At 48.6% G+C, this 24901-nt stretch overlaps 1 protein-coding gene across 7 annotated transcripts in view; it reads right to left on the minus strand.

Annotated features, from left to right (window-relative positions):
• Window positions 1-24901, minus strand: part of PRRC2C (proline rich coiled-coil 2C) — a 1565218-nt gene that overhangs the window by 669791 nt on the left and 870526 nt on the right. For all 7 annotated transcript variants that reach the window (XM_069641251.1, XM_069641250.1, XM_069641252.1 and 4 more), the window contains exon 21: window positions 20209-20457. In XM_069641251.1, coding sequence (XP_069497352.1) covers window positions 20209-20457 — 249 coding nt within the window. The remainder of the gene's footprint in view (window positions 1-20208; window positions 20458-24901) is intronic.

The following is a 24901-nucleotide window of genomic DNA, read 5'->3' on the forward strand; positions in this document are numbered from 1 at the left end:
AGTCATAAGAAGGGCAGAACTGATTTTTACCCCCCAACCACCTGATGTGGAACGGCTGCTCAGCCCCAAAATAAAGTATCCCAGCACCAGTCGTTGAGTATGTAGGTGAAAGCGAAGAATCAAAAATGGCTGCCGTGGACCATGAGGGTTGGGTCATCATTTTGTCGATGCCTGAAGAGAAGTTTATCACATGTGCAGATGAGGCAACCGTCTCCTCAGGCTGGTCAGGGGACTTAAGTAACACCTTAGCCTTGACACAAGGATCCTCGGTAGAGACGTTGCTGGGAGGGCTCACATGTTTACTGGACATCTTGGAGGTGGCCCCAAAATTAGCCTCCAGAGGAGGAAACTCAGCAGAGCCGCTAACCGAGGAGTTATGGGTCTATAACCACCCTCTCTGCCCTCTTGACAGAATCGGTATCACTGCGTCCTTGTGAGGGAATGCTGAGGGATCCACCTCAGAGGCAAGACCTTGAGAGCAGACCAATCGTTTTTGTCTGTACAGACCTTCGCCTCAAAAAGCGGAACCTCGGGATTCCTCCTGGTATGTGTAGCTCCCTCATGAGGGGCCCCAAGCCGTGGCTTGGTACAGAAAGCTCCAGAAAAGGCGGCCTAGGGGAGTACCCCGGTATCTGTGTGGAAAGCTCCAGAAACGGACTTTGGAGCGAACCCCAGTGTCCAAAGCCGCAGATGAACTGGGCTGAAATTTAGCACCCGACAGGTGAACATCGGAACGTGGTCCAGTCTTAGCAGGTTTGTCGTGGGAACCCTCTGAGAAATCTTTGGTACGCCTATTAGGCCAGCGAGGCACCTGGGGGGAACCCCTGGTAGTAGAGCTGCTCAAGCCCTTCCCGGACCTAGAAGACCCCTGGAAGGAGTCCCCTGGCTGGGGCGCCCTAAAAAGTAAGGAACTTACCAGGCACCTCTTCTTTTTGTCAATTAAAAGCTGAAGATAAGGTGGAGGAACATGCTGAAACACGTCCTCCCACCGAAGAAGACAGCGCTATAGTGCCCGGACAGAGAGAATCGCAGCAGAAACACAAATCCCAGTAATGTCTGGAGCGAGACACTCCAAGCAGAGAGAATGGGGATCCGCCCTAGCAAAGAGACGTTCGCATGAAGAACAGGACATAAATCACAGACTCTCTGGCAAAAAAGGGAGGACTAAACAACTGCAGAACCGGAGCAGAAGAGAAAGACAACGGGAACAAAAAAAATCTTTCCCGCTGATGCAAGTGTGTCCAGCCCCGACCGTGCAGAGAAGGGCAATGCGAGGGAGGAGCTCAGGAGGGCGGGTTACGGCCACGTGCGGTAACCTGCGTAAAAAGGGGACAACATTTTTCATTTTTTATGCTTTTTGACAAAAGTGCTCCGGTCCCGTCCCGAAGGACGGAATGTCCCACAAGTATGGAGTAAAGGGGATGGGACGTAGGAGTATTGATTTTTTGTAAAAAATGTTTTATTGATTTATTCAAACAAAAACAATACAAACCACACACGCAGTGTAAGCATCAATACAAATGTTCATCAAGTTATTCTGATCACTGCTTCCCCCATCCCACCCCCCCTTACAAGCCTATTTGTTCCATGCATTGTGTATCTGCCTCATATGGTGGGGTCTCTCACTCCGTGGATCCTGTCAGGTCTTGTACCGTTCCAAACAATTCCGCTATTAATGATCTCAATGCCATCAAGCTTCCCGCCTCCTCCTCTCCCCCTACATTGCTCGCCTCTTGGCATACCATGGTTTCTGCCTCCGCCCACTTCTGCAAATCCTTCCACCACACCTCCACCCGTGGCTTACGACATGACTTTCATCCCATGGCAATCCATTTTGCGAGCACATATGCTAAATCTTTCAATTTACTAATATGTTTACGTTTCTGCGCTCTGGGGAACCCCCCCAGCAAGCAAGCCCAAGCTGTATTTACAACCATCGTGACCCCCTTTTCCTCTAGTTTTTGTGCTACTTCACCCCAGAAGCGCTCAATTACTGGGCATGCCCAGAACATGTGCACCATGCCAGCCTTTTCTTCATCGCATTTGGGACATGCTGGTCTCCCAGCATCCTTGAACCTGGATATCCTTCCTGGTCTCATGTATGCTGTATGCGTAATATATAGCTGTATCTGTTTGTCTCGCATTCCTTGACACCTTCTTGTGGTATCCCAAAGCACGTTCCCACATCCCGTCCTCTAGCGGGGCGCCCACTTCCGCTTCCCAGTCTAGTCTCAATTGTGTTAACTCCTTCCCGACCTTGGACATCATCATCTCATACAGTCTGGAGATCTCATGCCCCCCCTCTGTCATATCATATATCATGTCTACAGTAGCATCTGGTTCTCCCTCCAGTACCGTTTCAGGCCATGTTCTCCTGATTCTCTGGACCATCCTGTGATATGTAATATACTGGCCCGTGTGTAACCCCGTCTCTTCCCCAGTACTTCAAACTCTATGATGGTCCCCTCCCGCCAAATATCCCCCATTGTCACCACCCCAACCGCCTCCCAGTGGTTTCTAAGTATCATCCTCAGCTGCTTATCTCCCCCCGCCGGTGCGACTAGTGGTACCTGCGGGGAGCATGGGAATGGGTTTTTCATTATCTGGCACGCTCAGCGCCACATATCCCACCCAAGCTTCATCATCTTGGGGGGCGCTTCCATTTCTGTCTTGGGCAGCCAGATTCATTCTTTCAGATAAAATGGGGCACAATCGTGTCCAAACAACCTGGATTCGGGGGTTAGTTCACCCGAGAGCCATTTAGCTATATATTGTAGTTGGCTCGCCACATAATAGACCTCATAATTGGGCAGTTTTATTCCCCCTTTTTCTTAAAAGTTCTGCAGCTTCCATAATGCCACTCTGTTCCGGGTACCATGCCAAAGGAAAACCCTACACATGCTATTCAGTTTGGTGAAAAATGTCTTGGGCATCAGATATTGAATATTTCCAAAATAGTGCAGGAGCCTGGGCAGGACCACCATCTTAAGCATCGCCCCTCGTCCCATCATTGCTAGGGGCAACTTCTCCCAGAATCTCATGTACTTCTCAATTCTCTCAATGGCTCTTTCGGTATTGTGTCTGTGCTCCTCTTCCACCGTGTGGTACACGTCTATCCCAAGATACCTAAATGTGCTAACCGCCCATGGTGTTTGTAGCACGGGTAACCTCCACATAGGGATTCCCTTATAGCCACCCAGCGGGAAGATACTAGATTTTTGGGGAATCACTGCTATGCCAGACGGCCCGCATATTTATCCACCACTTCTAGTATGTACTGGAGATTTTCCTCTGGATACCTCAGGTACAGCAGGAAGTCATCGGCATACAAGGAAATCAGGTGTCGTTCTCCCCCCCACCTCGATACCAATGGTATCATATTGTTGCCTAAGGTATATCGCTAAGGGCTCCAAGGCTAGTATATAGAGCATTGGGGACCATGGGCACCCTTGTCTGGTGCCTCTACTTAGTTGCCATCTTTCAGATAGCACCGATCCTGTTCTGACCCTAGCTAACGGTTCACTATACAGCATTTTTGCCCACCTTATGTATCCAGGCCCCATTTTGTAGTTCGCTAAGGCGGCAAGCAGCCATGGCCACTTGACTGAATCAAAGGCCTTAACCGCGTCTAAGGACACAAAAGCCATTGCGCCCTCGTTTTTGCTCCCCCACTTAACCACCCGATGGAGTCGTCTATTATTATGAGTTATATTTCTATTCGGGACACAGTCCGTCTGGTCGGGGTGTATTAGTTTGCCAATAACTCTGCGCAGTCTGTTCGCCAGGATAGCCGTCAGTATCTTGCTGTCCTGGTTCAACATTGACAAAGGTCTATAGGAGCCACAACTATGCCCAGGCTTGTTGGGTTTGGGAAGCGGGATTATGATCGCCTCTCTGAGTGACTCCGGCAGCCGTCCCACCTCAAACGCTTCATTTAACATTTCTAGCATGCTGTCTATGTATTTTTTATAGTTGAGGTTACATAATCCTTCCCATTGCTCCGCACATTTCTGTTTCAGTATCAGTTTCATGTCTGCACCTCCCTCCTTCAATGCCTTTTCCAGTTCCCTTTCTGTTTCGTGTAGATCGGCCAAAATCCCACCTTGTAGGCCTTTCGACTTTGCTATGGCTACCCATCTCATCACCACCTTGAAGGCTTCCCATAATGTGCTCGCCGAGTCAACGCTACCCATATTTGTCTCAAAGTAGTTTATAATCTACTACATTATATCTTCCCTGAAGACGGGATCCTTAAATGCCTCTGCCCGAAGGTGCCATGTCGGAATCCTTGCCATCTGGGGGCAGTATTGCCACCCAATAGCCAGGGGCGAGTGGTCCGAAAGGACCCTCGCTTTATATTCTGCTCGAGTACACTCCACCACGTCCGACGGAGCAAAGACAGTCTAGGCTCGTATGCAATTGCTGCGGGGCAGAGTAATGAGAGTATTGCATATCTTGGGGGCGTCTTGTTCTCCACACATCCGCTAGACCAAAGTTGTCCAGTAGAGTCTGCAGCGCTCTAGCCGCTGGGGCAGGTCTATCAATCGTCCCATCCGATCGGTCTACCTTGGGATCTAATACACAGTTAAAATCCCCTCCCCAGATCACCACCCCACCCATGCATATGCTGAGGTTATGGCACAGAGTTCTGAAATATGCTGCCGTATTTTGGTTGGGGGCCTATGTATTCACAATGCTTATCTCTCTATTCCCCACTAATCCCCTCAATATGACCATTCTCCCATCCGTTTCCGCCACTTCCTGCAACTGTTGAAACGGGACGTGCTGCGCCACCCAGATGAGTACTACTCTAGCATAGGTGGAGTATGTCGAGCCCATCACAACCCCTTTCCATTTCTTCACCACCGTCTCCATATTTTCCCGTGTCAGGTGTGTCTCCTGCAACAGTGCAATATCTATATTTTGTCTGCGCAAGTACAACATGACCTTGTTCCTTTTTAGATAACTATTAAGTCCCCTGACATTCCATGTAATTAATTTAAGGTCCCCCATGACCCATTAGAATCCCCCTCTCCCTCACACTGGTGCAGTCCAGATCCCACTTCCATCTTAATCTATATAGGCTTGTTTCCCAATTCAAACTCCCCTTAACTAAAAACACACCAAACACCCTCTCCCCCCCTCCCACCCTCCTCCCTTCCGTTCCCACTCTTCCCTTGCCCAACTTCACCCTCCCCAACTGTTGCCCAGCTCCATCCCTGGATCTCAGGCACCCCCGCATCTAGCCCTTTCTGGTAAAACCCGTACTCGCGGCTCAGCAGGGTGAGGCCGCCCTATTAGCTGCCTTTCTACTAGATCTCAGGGGTAGGTAAGTGCTGTCGTGACGCTCCCATTCGTTTAGAGTTGCTACGCCCAATACTTCCGTTCTCATTTGCGTTTTAACACACTATATTCCAGTCCCATAGAGTCATAAAGTTCAAGGGCTACGCCGTGTCTATCAAGGCGCTATACCCGGATTCCCCACTATCTCACCCTCGCAGGGTACATGACAGAGTGTCTTCACTTATCGTGCTCCTGGAGATCTTGTTCCTCGTTCTACGCCGGGCAGCCCTGTAGATCCAACCACGACGCTGCATCCTCTGTGGTGTCAAAGAACAGCGCTCTGCCTTGGTGCAGAACTTTCAACTTTGCTGGGTACAACATGTATCCGATGTCCACCGCACGCAGTCTTCTCTTAACCGCAACATAACTATATCGTTGCCTTTGCACCAACATAGTATAATCGGGTTATGCCGTAACCCTGGAGGAGGCTCCATCGTTCCGCCCTTATGAAAATACTCCAGAATCTTTTCCCCGTCTTTGTAATTCAAGATTTTCACAATTATCGGCCGCGGTGGAGCTCCAGGCCGTGGTTTTCTCATAAGGGCTCGATGTGCCCGCTCTACCGCGAACCCCTGCGAGAGTTTGTCCGCTCCCACTTCTTGCAGGATCATGTTCTCCACGTAATCTGTGGGGTCCTGGCCTTCTACTTCTGGCAGGCCGACCACCCAGATGTTGTTCTGTCTCGCCCGTCCTTCTGCTTCCTCCACCCTGTGAGATTGGCAACCTGCTGTTTGAGCACATGGACCTCCTTCGCATTGTTCGTGCTTACATCAGTGTTGACCTTTACTGCGCTTTTCAATCCGCTAGTTCTTTCTGCTAGCGCTCTAACGTCCTGCCGCAGCAAGGTAACTTCAATTCCCATGGCATCTATTTTATTTTCTAGGGCTGTCCGCAGTTCCGCCATCGCCGTGCCCCACCTAGCACTCAAGTCCGTTATGGCCGCTAGGACTTGTTGGTTTTCTCCTTCAGGGGGGCCATCTCCCGATGCCTCCCCTGTCTTTTGTGCTGGGGATGACGGGGTCCGCTGCGCTTTTGCAAAGGTGTCCATAGTGGGTTGCTTACTCCTGGACTTCAGTCCTTTCACCGACATCTTGCATTCTCGCTATGTCATATATTAGCTCTCCTGTGTCACTGTGGCTTCACCATTTCAAGTCAGTTTTCGGGTGACCCCAGTGGGCTGACTGCAAGGCGGCACACAAGGTCAGTCTCGGAGTGGGCTGTGCCCTCCCACTTCCCTCCTTTAAGCAATGTTTTTAGTAGCGTGCTTCCAGGGCCCCTTCCCGCAGTCCACCCGTTTCGCCTTTCTGGCAACGTTTCACCATGGAGTCTCTGTCCCTTGTGTAGATTCCAGCCTCCTCCAACGCTCTTTACGTTGCGCTCGTTTGTAAGTGAATGGTCATCAACGCCCCTCGTGCGTTCGCTGCGCACCGTGTTCCTCGTGGCACTACTTCTCAGCAGCGGTGCCACCCCACAGGCCAGCAGTCTGCATCTGCCGAGAACCCCGCCAGCAGAAGGGGGCAGGCTTTATTATGGCAAGACGGGCAGTACAGTACTCCACGATCCGTTATTAAATTTGTTCTGAGCGGCACAGATTCACGGCTGCATTCCACACTGAGCAGCGCACCACAGCATGCTCCCTCAGTACCATCCTTATTTATGCGTGGGCTCCTGTTCCATGCTTCACCAACATTGCATTGCTGGCCCTGCAGGGACGTCCAGCCCAGCATCCACCCTTTGCTTAGACCAGGGCGTGTTCGTGTGTTTTAGTATTTCGTGTTGCACTTTTCACTCCTATTGTTATTGCAGTATCCACGGCTGCCACCGCATTTCGGGCCCAATGGTGTCTGTCGGGCTCCTCAGCTGTCCACGCTTTGCTCCCAAGGCATTTGTTCGGCTCCTCACCCGATCTCTTCGATGTTCCACTAGCACGGTCACACCCGGAACGGCAGTCAGGCACCAGTATAGCCCAGAGCTTCAGGCCGCTTAACTCGCGCCCTACGGCCAGTATGCTTTGTTTGTGTCCTTCTGCGAGGGTCCACGGGGGTATGTCTTGATGCTCCTCCGTGTATGACGCTCCCGTCGCAGCCTGCCGGTTGACCCACCAGGTCCGTCTATTCCATCATGCACATACTGCACTGTGCGATGTCCGCTCGCGAGCATCTGCCTGCCAGTGGCACTCCATTAGCATGGGGGAAATCCGGCCAGCATTCGAATCTACAGCTCACTCCCGTGGATGCAAACTCTTATCATCCGATCAACAAATGTTATATGGGGTCATTTTCCGTCGGACGAACCCCAGAGACCTCATCACAGCATCTGCTTCTTGCTTCTGTGCCTCCCGGGTCCGCCGCTTATTGCAGCGGAGCCAGTTCTTAGTCCTGCGGGGTCCGGTCGCAGCTGTCAAATCCAAGGCCGCCCCATCTTCGCTGTGTGCACCCACCGGTGGGCTTCGCTGCAACAAGGCGCCGGGGCACGTCCAGCCGCAATCACCAGTTGCGGCAGGCACTTGCGATCAAAGTGCCTCCTCTAACCACCACGGTCCTCGGCTATGCCGGCCGGGGACCCACGCGCTTCGCTGCCGCTCAGCCCAAACGGTATATTGCCTGCTCTGCTGCGCCAGCGATCTGCCACCCCAGACATCCACCAGAGAGCTCTGTCTCACAGGGGTGCGCCCCTCGAGGTCCCTTTGTTCTCGGCCGCCGCCATCTTATATTCTTCTCCGTGGCCGGCTCAGAGATACAAAGTATCTGTGCAACTGTTCCTCAGTTGTAAACGTACAGCCAGCGCGCTCGTGCTCTGCTCCGTGCCTTCCCACGCCTTTTCATGCATTTTAAAGCTACTTAGGTCAAAATAAAAGTGCGTTTGTCGGATCAAGTCGCCGGATCTCTGAGCACACAGGAGTCATGATCTACTCCATGGCAACCAGGCCACGCCCCCTCTATAGATTTCTTTTTTAACTGGAGAGAGTGAGACCCTATTTCCCACTCTCTAATGTATTTTAATGTGATTTTAAACACGGTTTCATTTGGTTGTGGAGTGTAACAAACTCCATAGGCATCTTTTGCATGGTGTTACACAGCACCTTCAGTGCAGTGACACAACAAAGTCTTTCAGATTTCCCAAAGGTTTGAATACCTTCTCTGGGATAAAATAGTGTTTCCCAGAGCAGTAAAGTGAAATTGACACTACTTATATTTGTAGCTTTCTAGACCCAGCACACACTATTTTACAATAGGGTGCTGGAGGGGTTACTTAGCTTTATGTTACCCTTTCCTCACTGAATAGCTAGTGGCAGTGGTGTACTTTTAACTACTGTGGTGTGCATTTACTGGGCTGCATTTGCAACTGCAGTAAAGCATCCAAGGGGGAGATTTGTTTCAAAATGGACTTGGTCTTTTTTCGCCATTTCTTTGTGGAAAGGTCCTTCTTGAGATTTACTCTGCGCTTCGAATCAGGATTGGTCCCTTTGTTCGCTTTGCCTTTGGTGGGATTCACGAGTGAAACCCGCCTCTGGCTCCAGGGTGTCTGGTGGGGGCAGGAAGTGAGGGAGGTGCCCGAAACTCCCTGTGCTTAGTCTCCTAGGAGAACCAAATGCACTCTGTGATAATTGGCCGGCTGACTGTCCGGCAAGGACAGCCACCCTTATGGTGACTGACAACTAGGCTGGAATGAATGGGAGAAATCTGCATAAAAGGTGAGGCTTTTTGGCTTGGAAGGCAGGACGAAGGAATCCAACAAGAACTTTAAGAGGATGCCTGCTGCAACTCCTGGCCCGTTGGTTTGCCCGGTGAAGCCCTGCGGCTGTGCTGAAACTCCAAATTCGTATCTACAGAGAAGCTCCTGCAAGGACAACTTCTCCCGCAGAGTTGGTGGGACCAATCAACTCCAAAGTAAGCCACCTGGACATCTTCTCAGAGCTGGTTGAATTTCCACAGAGTTGCTGCTGGAAACAGAATAGCCAGGGAGAGGAACACCAAATTGTGTGTGTTGCTTTTATGTTGGCCAAGAGCTCCAGGAAGATTCTCCGGACTCCCAAGAAGCAGGACTGACCGAGCCTGAGCCACCTCAACAGAGTACGGGAACCAAGAAGCAAGAAAAGTCAATTTCGACAGACAGAAACCGCAGTGTTGCTATTTGCAGTAGTCGCGAGGAACTGAAACGCTGAAGTGCCACTTGTTTGAAGATTTCCGGTTGCAAGCAAGTCCCCAGAAATCCTCCCTCTTGTCCCAACAACTGAGGCCCAGGAACAGTGAGATCTGCAGAGCTGCAGAGGAACAGAAGTCATATGCTGCACTTTTTCTTCAATCCAAAAGGTACTGTAAAGTCTGCGAGAACTTGCCTCTTATTGTAGCTACAAGCTGTTTAGGCTTGTGAGTAGTAGATGCAAGCAATTGCTTGCATCTACTACTCACAAGCCTAAACAGGTTGTGGCCCTACATTGATTCTTCTCCTTCAAAGACTTCTAAAACATTGTGCAAAGACTTTTCTTACTTACCTACCAGAAGTGCTTCAGCTCATAGAGACTTTGGCCCATTGACTTTGGCTTAACCTGTTATACTGAAGGACTCTGCTAGGGGATCCAAATGTATTTGTCTGCTTAAGAATATTTGTGATCTCTTGTTTGTTCTAATAACCTTGCCAATTCCTAAGAATGTTCTAGATGCAACCGTAAGATACTAATGTTAATTATTGCTATGTTAGACAAAATCAACCTACTTCAAGAAAAAAAATCAGCCAATTTTAATAACTTGCCAATGGACGCCCGCACAACACTAACTACCTCCAAACCTAATCCCCCCAATCCTTCTTAACGCCAAGTCCCCAGTGCTATCTACCTTTAGAAATGTAACCATTGCTGAAGTCATACTAATCATGAAACAAATAAAACCTTCACTATGCAAAGGTGACATGTGTCCAGCAAACAGACTGTTTTGAAGCACTAGCACCCTTCATTACAACCTTTATTAATGCATCATTTGCATCTGTACCCTGGTCCCTCAAGGAAGCATGGGTTTGGCCACTACTAAAAAAGCCCACTCCAGACCCACTCCCCAAAAAACTATAGGCCCATTACCACTGTGCCATTCCTGTTGAAAATTCTTGACAGGGCTTTGTATATACAGATCAAAGCCTACCTGGAATTACACAACATCCTGGGAAAGAGTGTTTTTCTTCCTCGGCATGGCACGGAGTCAGCCTTGCTCGACTTAATAAACCAACTTCTAGGAATTATAGACAAGGACAAATCTGCAATTCTTCTGCTTCTCGACCTGTCGGCAGCGTTCAACCTGGTGGACCACAATATCTTAAAGAAACACCTCACAGACACTGCCCATTTCTCCCTTGAGGCTACCATCAGGATTACATCCTTCTTGGATGGCAGAACCATGAGGGTCGTCTCAGACCAGGCATCAGCCACTCCATCCCTCATTAGTTGTGGCATACCACAAGGTTCTTGCACCTCCCCTACGCTCTAACTTTTTCACCCTACCACTCTTTAACAACCTAGAGGAATTCCGCATAACGTTCACCAATTATGCCGATGATACACAAATTCTTCTCCCACTATCTGGTGATAACTAGCGGGACCTAAAAACCCTACAAAACACTTATGCTATCTTCCAGGCTTGGATGGCAGCAAATGGCTCCTGTCTCAATGGGGAGAAGACTGAGATGTTACTGGTTGGCCCCAAGGAAATCCTCAAAAAATTGAATCAATTTATGAGCAGAGGAGTGGAGGTCGAGTCCTTTGAACATGCAAACGTTGATTCTAACATGCAGTACGAGGGAGGGGAGGGCCCCATCACACAGAAACAACCTTCTGAGACGGATCTAAAATGGCTTACTCAAACACTAACTGAAACCTTAGCAAAGATACAGGAACTGAAGGTGAAATCATAATACAAGCCAACATTCTCAGTGGTATCCTGGCACGTGATAACAAATCTTTGAGAGAAGAGTCTGAAAGTTTACGCCTCCTTACGGATGCTAGCATCTGATGTATTCAGGAAACCTGGGCTCTTTCTCCATTGGTGCTGGATGGGTATAGTCTACACCAGACCACAGCAGAGAAGAAGTCCAGTGGAAGGCCTTCTGGGGGTCTTTTGATGACGACACAAAATACCATGATTTTTAAGTGCCTGAACGTTTTCTCTCCTCAAAGGATGTATCGCCATGCTGTTACATTTTGCACCGCCCATGATTCTTGGTTACCTATTGGTGGTTAACATATATTGGAGTCCCCAGTTAGATCTAAAGGAAATCATTAGTATGGTGGATGCAATTATACAAGAGTGTCAAACAACATATCAAATTCTGAATATTATGGTTTTGGATGATTTCAACTCAGATGTGGGCACATGTTCTTATAATCCTGGATCATCAAGGAAACAAATACAGGGCCAACAGTGGAGTGTATTTATGAGAAATTGGGGCCTAATCTGTGTAAACGATTACCTGGGTAAAGATTTGAGTGCTTTCACATGGTCTAATGGAAATTAATATTCTACCATAGATTTCATTTTTGTAAGTATGTCTTTAAGACACTCTTTGCTTGATTTTAAAATTATACCATCCTTGATTAGTGATCACAGTATCCTCAAACTCACCATGAGGGTACACCCTTCCCCGGAATCCGCTTCTGTTCTTCCCCTGACGGAGTTAAACTCAGCTAGGAATAGAATAAACTGGCACTTGGATAATGTTGAAAAGGTGAACAAGGTCTTTTTTGAGGACTATAATAAATATGGCTGTGAGAAAAAGAACTTGATGTATGCACATGGGGAGTTTAACAACTGTGTCAGGGAGGTTATCATTGAAAAAAGGCAACATTCACACCCATGTCTTCGATCCGGTCATCCATCAGCTTAAAAAAGAGAGGAATCGTGAGATTTGTAAACTCCCGAAACTTCCAGTCTCTGGGTGAAACGGTCAAAAAAGCAAAACAATGGAGTTATAGGATACGTGCACTAAAAGCAAACACGGTGCAAAGAGATGCAGAAAACATACTTGAGGCACTCTCAAAAACTAATACTCAGCATTTTTGGTCCCTAGTTAATGGACGCGGGGAGGCGCACACCAAAGAACAAGGTGTGTGTATCTCCTCGGACATTTGGAAAGGCCACTTTGGCTCAATATATAAACCTACGGTTTGTAGCTGGGTGGTTCCGGAAGAGATCGCCTCATGTCCATGGAATTTCCCTTTCACCTTACAAGATGTGCAAAGAATGATCTCTAGGTGCTCGTCTTCCCGTGCACCAGGTCCTAATATGTTAGCTAACGTGGTCTTCAAAGGTAATACGATTCTCTGGGGCAAAATTCTCTTCCTACTGTTTAAGAACATTGTCATCAACCAGGTATTTCCAACTACTTACACATGTCTTATGTGGTCCCAATTTACAAAAAGGGCGATAGATCTATACCAACAAGTTATAGACCTATCGCCTTGCTGGACGTTGATTCTAAGATATTTGCCTCCATGGTTCTTGAACATATCCATGTGTGGATGGAGGAAAAGGATGTATTGTCAGCACAACAGTTTGGTTTTAGAAAAGGTGTTGGAACTGATGCAGGTGGACTTCTAACTATCATGCAGCAACAGACCAGACAGATAGGTAGCCAACCTATCTACTTGGCTTCTATTGACCTCTGTTCAGCCTTTGATCTAGTGGATAGACACACACTGTGGAGAAAACTGTTTGCCATAGATATGCCGCCACAGCTCCTAGAGATCTTATATTATCTTCACTCAAAATCTAAGATAAGAGTCCGATTAAACACGGAGGGATCCCTGTCTGAAGAAATAAATACAGGAAACGGTCTCAGACAAGGGTATGTATTTTTTGCCCCTACTGTTTTTAATCTGTACTTGTCTGATGTTGGCCCGCACATGGATGAGGCATCGTTTGCGGCACCAAAAGTTGAAGGTACTAGGACTGCATATGCAGATGACGCGTTGTTGTTTGATTTAACACCCATGGGCTTGCAACGTGTTCTGTCTGCATTTAAGAAGTATACAGCGGACAATGCTTTGGATATAAAACAGGCAAAAACCTTTATCATGCAACTCAGTTCTAGAAAAAGGCCAGCAAAATTTGCATGGTTTTTGGATCACGTTAAACTCACCATATGTCATGCCTTCAGGTACCTAGGTTATCCCATTTTTCAGACGGTCACCAGGGTGAATTTACGTAACTATTTGGATAAAAAAGTGACGCCACTGATTTCTCAATTACTCAAAATCGATTGCAAATATGGGAAATTTTCAATGTTGTCATGTATAAAAATGTACTGTAGTAAAACGATTGCTCAGTTCAGCTACGGAATGGAACTGGTTCTGTCATGGTTTAAGAGTGAATTTGTTAAATATGAAGCACGTATGCTAAGATCACTGGTTTGGTATCTTCCGAAATGTGTTCCATTAGCAGCAATACGTTTTGAACTTGGGCTATACTCCCTTTCAAGCGTAATTCTCTGGCGTAGAGTCTCTTTGTTTAGGAAATTGCTTGTAAATAAAGAATCCACTCTATATGGAATTCTCAGACGGTGTCTAGTGGCGGGAAAGGAATCTTCTGCAGTAGTGTGTGATCTGTAAAAAAGAGGTACATGAAGTACTAGCATTAGTTGGGGTTTCTAAAGAACTGCTTATCAACAACCCTACCAAGGTGAAGATACTTCTCCAGCATGCAGACTGGAATCACACTTGACATAATACAAAGCAAAAAACCATATGCGCATTCGGCAGGCAGTCACAAAACAATTGCAACAGAACCTTACCACATAAAATTTCCAAACAAAGGGCTTCGACAAGAATTTATGCGCTTTCGTTTTAATGCCCTTAATACAGGTGAGATTATGACTATAAGGCAAACCTTGCCTCCGCAAATGGTTAAATGTCTATTTTGTGATTCAGACATTGGAGCAGTAACTTTACAACACCTGTTGACACAATGTTTGGGTCTAAGAACGGCACGCATTGATTACTTTATTAAATATGTGCCCAACCCAGAGAATGTGGATCTGGTTGCCCTATGGAAAGACATGTTGTATGGATCTAGGGTCAAACTTCAACTGGCCATACTGCGTTTTCTAAAAGCTAAATGCGAACTATGGGGAGGTAGCACAGCTCAACATTTTTTGTAGGCATATGCATCTTGCGTGTCTTTTTTCATTTTGTTTTAATATGGATCATTTATATGTATAATGTATTTATACTTTTTGGTTGTATTAGGATGTATTATAAGGAATGTAATCAAATCCATGTAACCAACATTTTATGTATGTATTTCTTTTAAGATTTGTTCTTATTGGTTTTATATTGTTTTTGTAAAGGTTACTATGTAACCAAAACAAATAAAAAAAAAATGAAATCCTCAAAAAAACTAGACAGCAAATACTGCAACTTCAAAATAGAGAACACTGTAATCACAGTCTACTTCTGTAAAAACCTTAGGAGTTTTTCTGGCCTCACACCAGTCTATGGATAGACGGGTGAGCTATATCTCCTCTGCAGCAGCACTCGAAACCAAAATTGTCAATGCAGTAAAACCCCCACCTCTTCGCTGAAAACTGCCTCAACATTGCCAGGGCCAACATAGATGCAAAACTGGACTATTGCAATGTCCTCCTACTGGGCACCTCCGCCAAAAACATTAACAGATTACAAATTGCACAAAACAATGCGCTGAGGCCAGCTCTCAGCATTCCCAGGAGGGCGCACATCTCCCAAGCAAGACAAAAGGCCCACTGGCACTTTGTTCAAGACTCTCACAATCACCACAGCTGTCTATCCCAATCTGCACCCACCTACCTAACGGAACAAATACATCAAGTCCAAAAATTCATTCCAAAACGTGACATGTACACACACTAACTCTCAATTCCTGCCTTCAACAGAGCCAAAGCCAGCGGGTCAATTTTTGAAGTACTAGCACCAAAATCCTGGAACTCACTACCACTCAAATTGAGATCAGAATCCTCCCTCATGGCCTTCAGAAATACACTGAAAACCACTTTATTCAAGTAATCTGCACTTGCCCCGCTGTTCCCATGGAACATGAACAATGTCAGTAACTAATCTCTTGTACCTGCATCCTAAAATATTGTATATGTTTTACCTATATCCAAGTGAGTATTTCTGTAACATTGCCTCGATGCCCGAGGGCAGTTTGAGCGCTTTATAAATGCAAATAAATAAATGTCCCCAGCACCTTAACTATTTAAGTCACCTGAGGGTGTAGGTTGTGACTGTGTGCCATCCCAAAAGGGTCTTTACGGATTTAGAAATTAAGAGAGCGTATTTGAGTGTTACTGTTATATTGCTGCCTTCTGAAGAAGGCTTACTCGGAATGATTAATAAATTAAGGAACAAGTTACTTACCTGTAACTGTTCTCCAGCATGGGTCTGGCATGGATTCACATGCTCATGAATATTCCCCGTCGTCAGGCTGGGAATCCTCGGTGAAGAAAAAATCAGTTTCACTTCTGAACTGTCTTTCTGCTAACAACCAATCACTGGTCTCTGGGTCATCCTGCGCCCACCCCCCCCACCCCCGCCAATGACCGCCCTCTACCTAAGCCCCTCGTCTGTCAGCCATCTTCAGATTTGGTAACACGTAAAGTGGCAGTAGGACCAAGGGAAGAGCCGCAGGGGGTTAGGTGGGAGCGTGTTCGCATGTGAATCCATGCCAGACCCATGCTGGAGAACAACAGTTACAGGTAAGTAACTCGTTCCTTCTCCAGCATGGTGTTTGGCATGGATTCACATGCTCATGAATAAAGACTACATAGCGTAACATTAATCATCTCAACATTACGCATCCCTTTCCTCCTTCACCAGGCTCACCTTCAAGCGAACAGGTTGCGCAGCACTGTTTGGCAGACTCTGGACTCCTCCCTGGAATCTATGTCGACGCAGTAGAATCTCACGAAGGTATGCGTCGACCCCTACATAGCAGCCCTGCTGATGTCCAGCAGGGGCACACCAGACAGGAACATTGTAGTAGTACCGATCGCTCTGGTCGAATGGGCTCTCGGATGGCCAGGCAACGGCCAGTTTGCCAACCGGTGACAATGAGTGATGCAGCCGGAGAGCCACCTGGACATGGAAGCCTGGGAGAGGGCCTTCGCATTATTCACATGGCCAAAGTTCACGAAAAGTTGTGACGTCTTCCGGAAACTGTTTATGCAGTCCACATAGAACTTCAGCGCTCTAGCCACATCCAGCGAGTGCAAAGTCCTTTCAACCGGCAAAGGCGTTGGGAAAAAAACATGTAACACCAAGGGCTCGTTTAGATTAAGTCTGACGGCACCTTGGGCATGAAGGAGGGGTGCGCCCACAGCACCACCTTTGTGTCGTGAAAAGTCAAGGTGGCTTAAAAGACAGGGCCTGAATCTCTCCCACTCATCGTGCAGAGGTGAAGGCCCTGAGGAATGCGGTCTTCCACGACAAAAACTTCAGTGGCGCTGGGTGCATAGGCTCGAAAGGACTCATGAGGCTAGTCAGAACCACATTGAGCTCCCACGCTGGGGTCTTCAACGACGGGAAGGAACGGAAAAGTCCTTTGATGAACTCCTTGACCAGACTGACCATGACGACGATTGTCCCAGAGCTCTGGTGTAGCGTGAAACTTGATGGAAGCATGAGCCAGACCTGCTTTGGCCAGCGACATCACATTCGGCAGCACCTGCAGAGCCGTAATTCGTAGAGGGTCGATCTTCTGTGCACGGCAACAAACGGCGAACCTCTTCCACTTATGTCTGTAGCATTTCAGTGTAGACGAAGCCCTGTCCTTGGCAAGCACCTCCTCGCAGTCCACCGGGATATCGTATCCTTCAAACTCTAGCGCTGCAGGAGCCAGGCCTGCAAGTTCAGCGACACTGGGTGGTGGTGCAGGACCTTGAACTGCTGCCAGCCTTATCCAGCCTGAGAAGGCCAGGCCGTCGTTGCGCCCATGAACATCCGCCGGTGGGTTTCCCGCCACCCAAAGACCGTAGAGATGCCGGACGACTCGATGCCCTTGCTGGGCCACAGTTCTTCACAAACTCTTTGCGGTCCTGAACTATCGACATCCAAGTGCCCCGCACGCCTCTTCCTTGCAGGACGTCTTCTCTCCGTCGTCGACATGCACCGCTGGGACTGAAGCTGCCACCTCAACACAGTTCAGTTTCCTCGTGGGATCTCGAGGATCCGTGGCTCCTGCTTTAAAGGGAGCCACTCCGAAGGTACATTGGGGTGGTAGAAACATTGTAGGAGGAAATCAGACTTATAGAACAATCCATGGACTGGGCTTGTGATATATCTATTTTACAGGTTGCCCAGGTTGCGCTGTGTGCTCGACGGCGATCTCCCTCGATTTCGCTCAGATGGGCGAGTCGTCCAGGTATGGGGTAAATGTGGATCCCTCGCAGACGCAGCAGTACCACCACTGGCGCTAGGCACTTGGTTAAAACCCTTGGCGCCGACTTCAATCCAAAGGGGAGGACCATGAAGCGCATAAACTTGTGGTGCCCCTTGAGAATGGGGATGTGAAAATAGGCACCCTCCAAGTCCAGCGAGGATAGAAAATCCCCCTTCTTCCAGCTATCCTAGCACGTGCTAAAGGGTGACAATCCGAAACTTCCGGGATTTGATGCACTTGTTCAGTCGGCGGAGGTCTAGGATAGGCCTCCAATCGCCAGTCTTCTTCTAGACTAGGAAGTACTGAGAGTACACTCCGGAGCCTCTTTGGGACGAGCTCTATTGTGCCCTTTTTTAGCATGGCCCACACCTCCATCAAAAGCTGAGGGTCGTGGCTTTCTTGCCTGGCCACTGGTGGTATGCGAGGACACTTGTTGGAATTCCAGGGTGTGTCCGTGGGCCAGAGAGTCCAGCACCCAACGGTCAGTGGAGTTGGTCTTCCAAACACTGACTAAGTTCGCCAGCCAGCCTCCCACAGGGGTGTGTGTGTGTGGGGGGGTCCCCCCGACATCATGGCCGGTTCAGTCTTGCTTCGCCATGGAGGCGCCGCTTTGGGGACCTTGGTGACGAACAAGACCTCCTACAGACTTACAAAGCACCTCTGCCAAAGCCTTTGAAGGAACCTTGGGACTTGCCTCCGGAGGACCGAAAGGACAGCCGTCGCTGTTGGAGCGTGCCCAAGGCACAAGCCGTCTCAGTATCCGCCTTGATGGCCTGAAGGGACTCGTCCACGGTCTTACCAAACAAATTGTCCCAGTTGAAAGGCATGTCCAACAACCTCGACTGCACCTCCTGGTGGAAATTAGTGGCCCTTAACCACCCTCGCCGACGAAGGCAAACGCTGTTGCCCATTTGACGGAATCCTGTGTCGGCAATGTCCGTGGCCAATGTAATGGCATGGTCCGATGCCACCTCGCCCTCCTGCAGTAACTAACGCTTCTGCTCTCTTGTCCTCAGGAAGGAAGTCCAAGAGGGGAGCAATCTTAAACCAGAGCTCCCTGTCGTAGCACGCCACGATGGCGAGGGCGTTGGCCGCTTTGATGGCCGTCGCAGCTGCGCGCACTTCACTTCAGCGCAACAACGAAAAAAAGCACAGCCTCGCACAACAGCATGAGACTGCTACAGCCTGAAAATTCACATATGCTCAGCAGTTTAAACCGAACTGAAGCTGCCAACAGTACATCACAGCTCTCTTGCTCTTTCTTCCCGCTGAGTCCTACTAACCTGCCTCCCAAACATCACCCTCTTGTTTTACAGATCGACCATAGTGCCAGGGGAACATGCAGGTGGTGATAGTGTGCAATATAAAAATCCTTCAACTGTTCTACATGGTGCTGTGGCAAAAATTATTAATCAAAGGGTCAAAGTAAAGCACTACATGGCTCTAGACCATAAGCCAAAGCAGTATGACTTAATTTAAGCAATGCGCAAAGTGTTTAGTTTCAAGGAGTAAGCACAATAAACATTAGAAACAGGATTAAAATTCAGTTTAAAGGCCGTCTTTCACACACCAGTAAAGTTAAGGTGCAGGCAATTGGCACTTTATTCACTTGCGTAGCATTGGTTTGATTGATATTTTATTTCTATCGCGCTCGTACACAAGTGTTTCAGAGCGCGATAAGGCAAGGGCGGGGAACAGGGGAAAACAAAACAGCAATCTTACTAGGCCCAGTGACATTGAGAACGCGCAAGTGCATGGGAGAGGGGGAGGGGAAAATGGTATGGAAGGTGGGAGAGGAGGAAAGTGTTAAGCAGAGGAGAAACAGATAAATAACAATAAATAAATAATAAAGGCAACAAACAGTGGTAATGCAGCCAGCAATTTGCAAGTGCTAGGTTTAAGGCAGCAGACAGGGTAGGTCCGATAAGTGCAGGAAGAAAAAGGGGGGGCTGTATGGGTACAGATACAGACCCCAGTGCAAGGGGTGGCCCGGAGGCAGTCCGGGAGGGTGGCAGGATGAGCAGGTACCTGGGCCCAAAAGACAGAGGGTAGCCAGGTGCACGGTGCCAAGAGATAACAGATCAGCAGGGGAGAGGGAGAGCGAAGGCAGAAGAAAAGAGGAAGGTCTTGAGGTGCTTCCGGAACGGGAGATGGTTCTCCTCAAGTTTTAGAGTGGCAGGGAGGCTGTTCCAGAGGGAGGCCCCAGCCGAAGACAGATCTACCCCAGCTTGTTTCTTAGAAAAACGACTGACCCCGAGTGAGTTGGAGGTAGAGGAGCGAAGAGCTCCAGAGGGGAGGTATTTGCGGAGGGATAGCTGAAGGTATTTTGGACCCAGGTCCCAGAAAGCCTTGTAGACAATGCAGAGGGTTTTGAATTTAATCCTTGCATCCATTGGGTGCCAGTGGAGAGATTTCAGAGCTGGAGAGATGGTGACATTTATGTATCAGTTTATGAGAAAAAACAAACCTTTGCACTTGCTCCAAATTCTGGCGGGGACGCGGACATTGTACCAGTTTCTGGCGTCATCTCTTTCACGGACTTAGTTTCTTTTACAACAGCAGCATCAGTATTGTGGACAGCAATAGGACTGGGCTTGTCCTGTCCCTCTATGTCGGCTTGAGGGCTATCTTTAACCTTTCGGTTCTTCAGCGACCGTTCTTTTCCAATGGGGCCTGGCTTGTGCTCCTTGTTTTCCAGGAGGTTCTGGTCTGGAAGCTATGAAAGAAAACACCAACTTCAATCAGATTTGTAAATGGGGTTTAGATATTTTAATTGTGCAGTGTTGCCAATCTGAAAAACTGAGACCCCACCATTGAAAAAAATTATGCTGGGAAAGGGAATTTATGATCAAGTTGGAAAGGGGAATACGACTGAGAAATGGAGGTGTAAAACAGGGCTGGCAGGGGAATAATGCCATGTTTAATAATAATCAGGTTACTCACCGTATTGACCACCTTACTCCTAGTCCATAGTCCCCCTTTCCTTCATACTTATGGGACATCGCTCCGTCCTGTGGGACAGGACCGGAGCACTTTGTAAAAAGCATCACATTTTTCAAAAATGTGCCCTTCCTCTCTTAACCCGGGGTACCGTACGCGGCGGTAACCCCACCCATTTTAGCTCCGCCCAGCTCATCACTCATCAGTCCTTATCTATCGCCAGGTCAGAGACCTTTAAGCAATAATAGAGGAACCTTATTAGAGGAGACGGCGGGCGTATGGAGGAAAGTGGACTATGGATTAGGAGTAAGGTGGTCACTACGGTGAGTAACCTGATTATACTCCTACGTTCCGTCCCCTTTCCTCCATACTTATGGGAGATTCCCAAGCACTCCTGACATGAACTATGGGTGGATGGAAACCCCTTAACTGAAAAAGATTTTTCAGCACAGCCTGCCCAAACTGAGCACCAGATCTGGAGCTGAAGTCCAAGCAGTAATGCTTACAAAAAGCCAATGGGGAGGCCCAAGTAGCCGCTTTCACAATGGTCTCCCAGGCGACATACTTTTGAAAGTCCACAGTAGCTGCCTTGCTCCGTACCAGATGTGCATGAATCCCTTTAGGAGGATGTAGGCCCTGAACAGTGTAAGACTCCGAAATGCAGGCAACAATCCATCTGGAAATAGTCGCTTTAGAGGCCTGCTTGCCTTGCGGGTTGCCAAAGGTAACCAAAAGTTGAGAAAAGTTGAGAAAAGTTGAGAAAAGTTGAGAAAAGTTGAGAAAAGTTGAGAAAAGTTGAGAAAAGTTGAGAAAAGTTGAGAAAAGTTGAGAAAAGTTGAGAAAAGTTGAGAAAAGTTGAGAAGAACTCATAAGTTTAGAAGTTCTGTCCAAATAGAACTTAAGAGCTCTACTAACATCCAGGCAATGAAAAACCCTTTGGAAAGAAAACAGGCGGCGAGATTGACTGATTCAAATGGAAATCGGTAACCACCTTTGGTAGGAAAGAAGGATTTGTCCCAAGGACAACCATATCCTTGTGGAAGACTAAGAAGGAATGCTCCACTGACAAAGCTTGGAGCTCACTCACTCGCGTTGCCGAGGTAACGGCGACCAAGAAAGCCACCTTCAACAAAAGGTGCTTAAGATCTAACATAGCCATTGGTTCGAAAGACTGAGGACCACGTTCAGATCACACGTCGGGTGCGGTTTACGAACCGGGGGGTAAAGACGCATAAGATCCGCAAAGTGCTGCTTAATCACTGGATTTGATAGTGAGAACCAGCGCTGGTCCGTGGATAGGTAGGCGGCCACAGCCGAAAGATAAGTCCTGCATGACAGGACATGAATGCCCGACTCTGCAAGATGAGAAACGAAAGACAATACAGTGTCAATCGTAGCTACCCTGGGGTCCAGCTGTTTAGTTAAGCACCAGTGACAAAACCGAAGCCACTTGCTCTTATATTGCGACCTCGTTGAAGGCTTCCTGGCTGCCTGAATTATTTGCATGTTGTCAGCAGACAGGTTGAGATGTTTTAAAGATATGAACTCAGGCACCATGCCGCCAAGCTGAACGATTGTGGGGAGGGGTGCCACAGTTGCTGATCTCTCTGGTGAAGCAGGACGGGAACTAGCAGAAGCCTGATCGGTGCACACAATGATAGATGTTGAAGCTCTGAGAACCAGAATCGGGCCGGCCACCACGGAGCTATGAGTAGAAGAGAACAGTTGACCGTGCTCTTCAGCATGCAAATCGTCCGATGAATCAGAGGCAGAGGCGGGAAAGCATAGGTCCTCATGTTGTGCCATGGAATCTCGAGAGCGTTTCCCAGAGAGGAAGCTCCCAGCCTGTTTCTGGAGGCATACATATAAAGTTTCTTGTTTGCCGATACCACGAAGAGGTCCACTTCGAGTGCCCCAACACAGGAATATCTGTAAGAGGACCTCAAGCTTCAATTCCCACTCGTAGCTGACTATTGTTTGTCGGCTGAGGGCGTCTACCGTGATGTTCAGCTGGCCCGGGATGTTCACTGCCACCAGCCAGACACCATGCTGAACCACCCATTCCCAAATCTGAATGGCCAGATCCACAAGAGGACGAGACTTGGTGCCCCCCTGCTTGTTGATGTAAACCATTGATATCACATTGTCCGTTCGGACCCAAACCACTTTGTTGGCAATGACTGGCCTGAACGCATTGAGCACCAGGAAAATCGCCAGAAGCTCCAGATGGTTTATATGAAGGAACGGAGACCTGAAGAAGATCCAACGTCGCACCCCACCCCAGAAGGGAGGACTCCGTGGTGATTGTCACCATTGGAGTGGGGTCTTGGAAACCCACACCCGCTGACAGGTTGCTGAAAGACTACCACCACACCAGGTCCACTCTCAAAAGCCGGGATTGCTATTATCTTGGAGTCGGGATCCACAGCCTGACGCCAAGAACTCTGAAGAGCCATTTGCATCCAACTCATCTTGAGCCGAGCAAGGGGAAGAGCCAATATACATGAGGACATGAGGCCCAGAAACCTCAAACCACCAGGCCGACATGCTCTTCGACTGCGTTAACATCTGACACGTGGTCAACAGATCCGCCCTTCTGTCCCCGGTCAGGTAAACTCTGCCGTTGATCGTGTTTCCCGTCATGGAAGATTTCCACCAGTTCACCTACAGCCCAAGGTGAAACAGGAGCTGGAGGAGAGACTGAAGATTGCTTGAGGCCTTCAGCGGACAATGACTGCGCAGCAGCCAATCGTCCAAATACGGATACACATGGATACCCTGAAGCCGAAGATAAGCTGCGATAACCGACATCTACGTAAAGAGACACGGTGCCGAGCTGAGGCCAAAAAGGGAGCACTCGGAGCTGGAAGTGCTCCTCCCCCACAGAAAACCGTAGGTACCTCCGATGCAGATTCCCAATCAGGATATGCATATATGCATCCTGAAAGACCACCACGCTGAGCCAATCGCCCTTTTGTAGAGAGGACTTTATCTGACAGGGCGCGATCATCTTGAATTAAGAGAGAGATTGAACTGGGAAAGGTCTAGGATGGTGCGCAGGCCAGTCTGGTTGGGTTTGGGCACCGTGAACAGCCGGGAATAGAAGCCCTCCTCTCGCCGCCCTAGAGGAACGGCTTCCACCGCCCTGAGATCCAGAAGCTTCTGAATCTCGGCTCTGAGGGAGGGTGACGCCGACGGCTGGAAGGGAGGATTGATGGGTGGGGTAGAGGGAAGGGGTAAGCAGAAGCCCAGCCGAGCGACTGACAAGACCCAACGGTCCTCCGTGATGGTCTGCCACGCCTTCCAATGAGACGCCATGCTTCCTCCCACCAGGGTCTCGTGCGAGCGCAGAAAACCCTCATTTTGTTGACTTGTCGGTGGCAGCACCACCTGATCCTGAGGAGGCTGAGTAGCGTGAGAAAAACCGGCTCCGTTGTTGCCTTCACTGGGAATTTCCCAAAGGGGTGTTAACCCTGCGGGATTTCCGGTCTAAAAAACCCCTGAAACCAAAGGAAGGCCGAGGGTTTGACAATGATCTGTGTCCTGAAAGGTGGTTTAACCAAGACAGACAAGGACTTGGCGGTCTGGGTGCAGTCCTTCGTTTTGGTCAGCTTCACGTCAGTTGTAGAATGAAAGAGCTCCTTGCCATCGAAAGGCAGTTCCAAAACCTTATCCTGCACCTCTTTGAGAACTTGGTGGCGTGCAGCCAAGCCTGACGAGAGTTATCCACACCAAGCATAAGGCCCCTGGCCGAGGTGTCAATATGGTGAGCTGCAGCCTCCAGGAGATCCTGTGCCAAGACCCTGGCGTCTGACAAACCCGCCTTGAAATCTTCCAACTTTTCAGCGGGGAAAAAACTCCTCAAACTGACAGACCTTTCCACATTTTCATATTCGACCCCGCTAACACCAGTTCTGCATTTGATTGACGCAGCTGCAGAGCTGAGCTCTGCAGCTGCGTCAAGCAAATGCAGAACTGAGTTAGCGAAAATCTTCCTCCCAAGCTAGTCAAGACGCTTGTCCTCTTTGGTCAGAACCTGTGTAGCCGTCGTAGAAGAGGATGACGCAAGTCTGGATTGCAAAGTGCCTGCTGTCACTACCATGGAGGAGGAGAGCGGACACAACGCTAAGGCCACCTCTTCCGAAGAATGGAGCCTATAACGCACGTCAATCTTCTTGTTGACAAACAGTCCAGAGTGTGGCTTCTCCCAAACTCTACAG

Source organism: Ambystoma mexicanum, chromosome 1q, assembly GCF_040938575.1.
Source record: "Ambystoma mexicanum isolate Mex_15411 chromosome 1q, UKY_AmexF1_1, whole genome shotgun sequence".
Lineage (NCBI taxonomy): Eukaryota > Metazoa > Chordata > Amphibia > Caudata > Ambystomatidae > Ambystoma > Ambystoma mexicanum.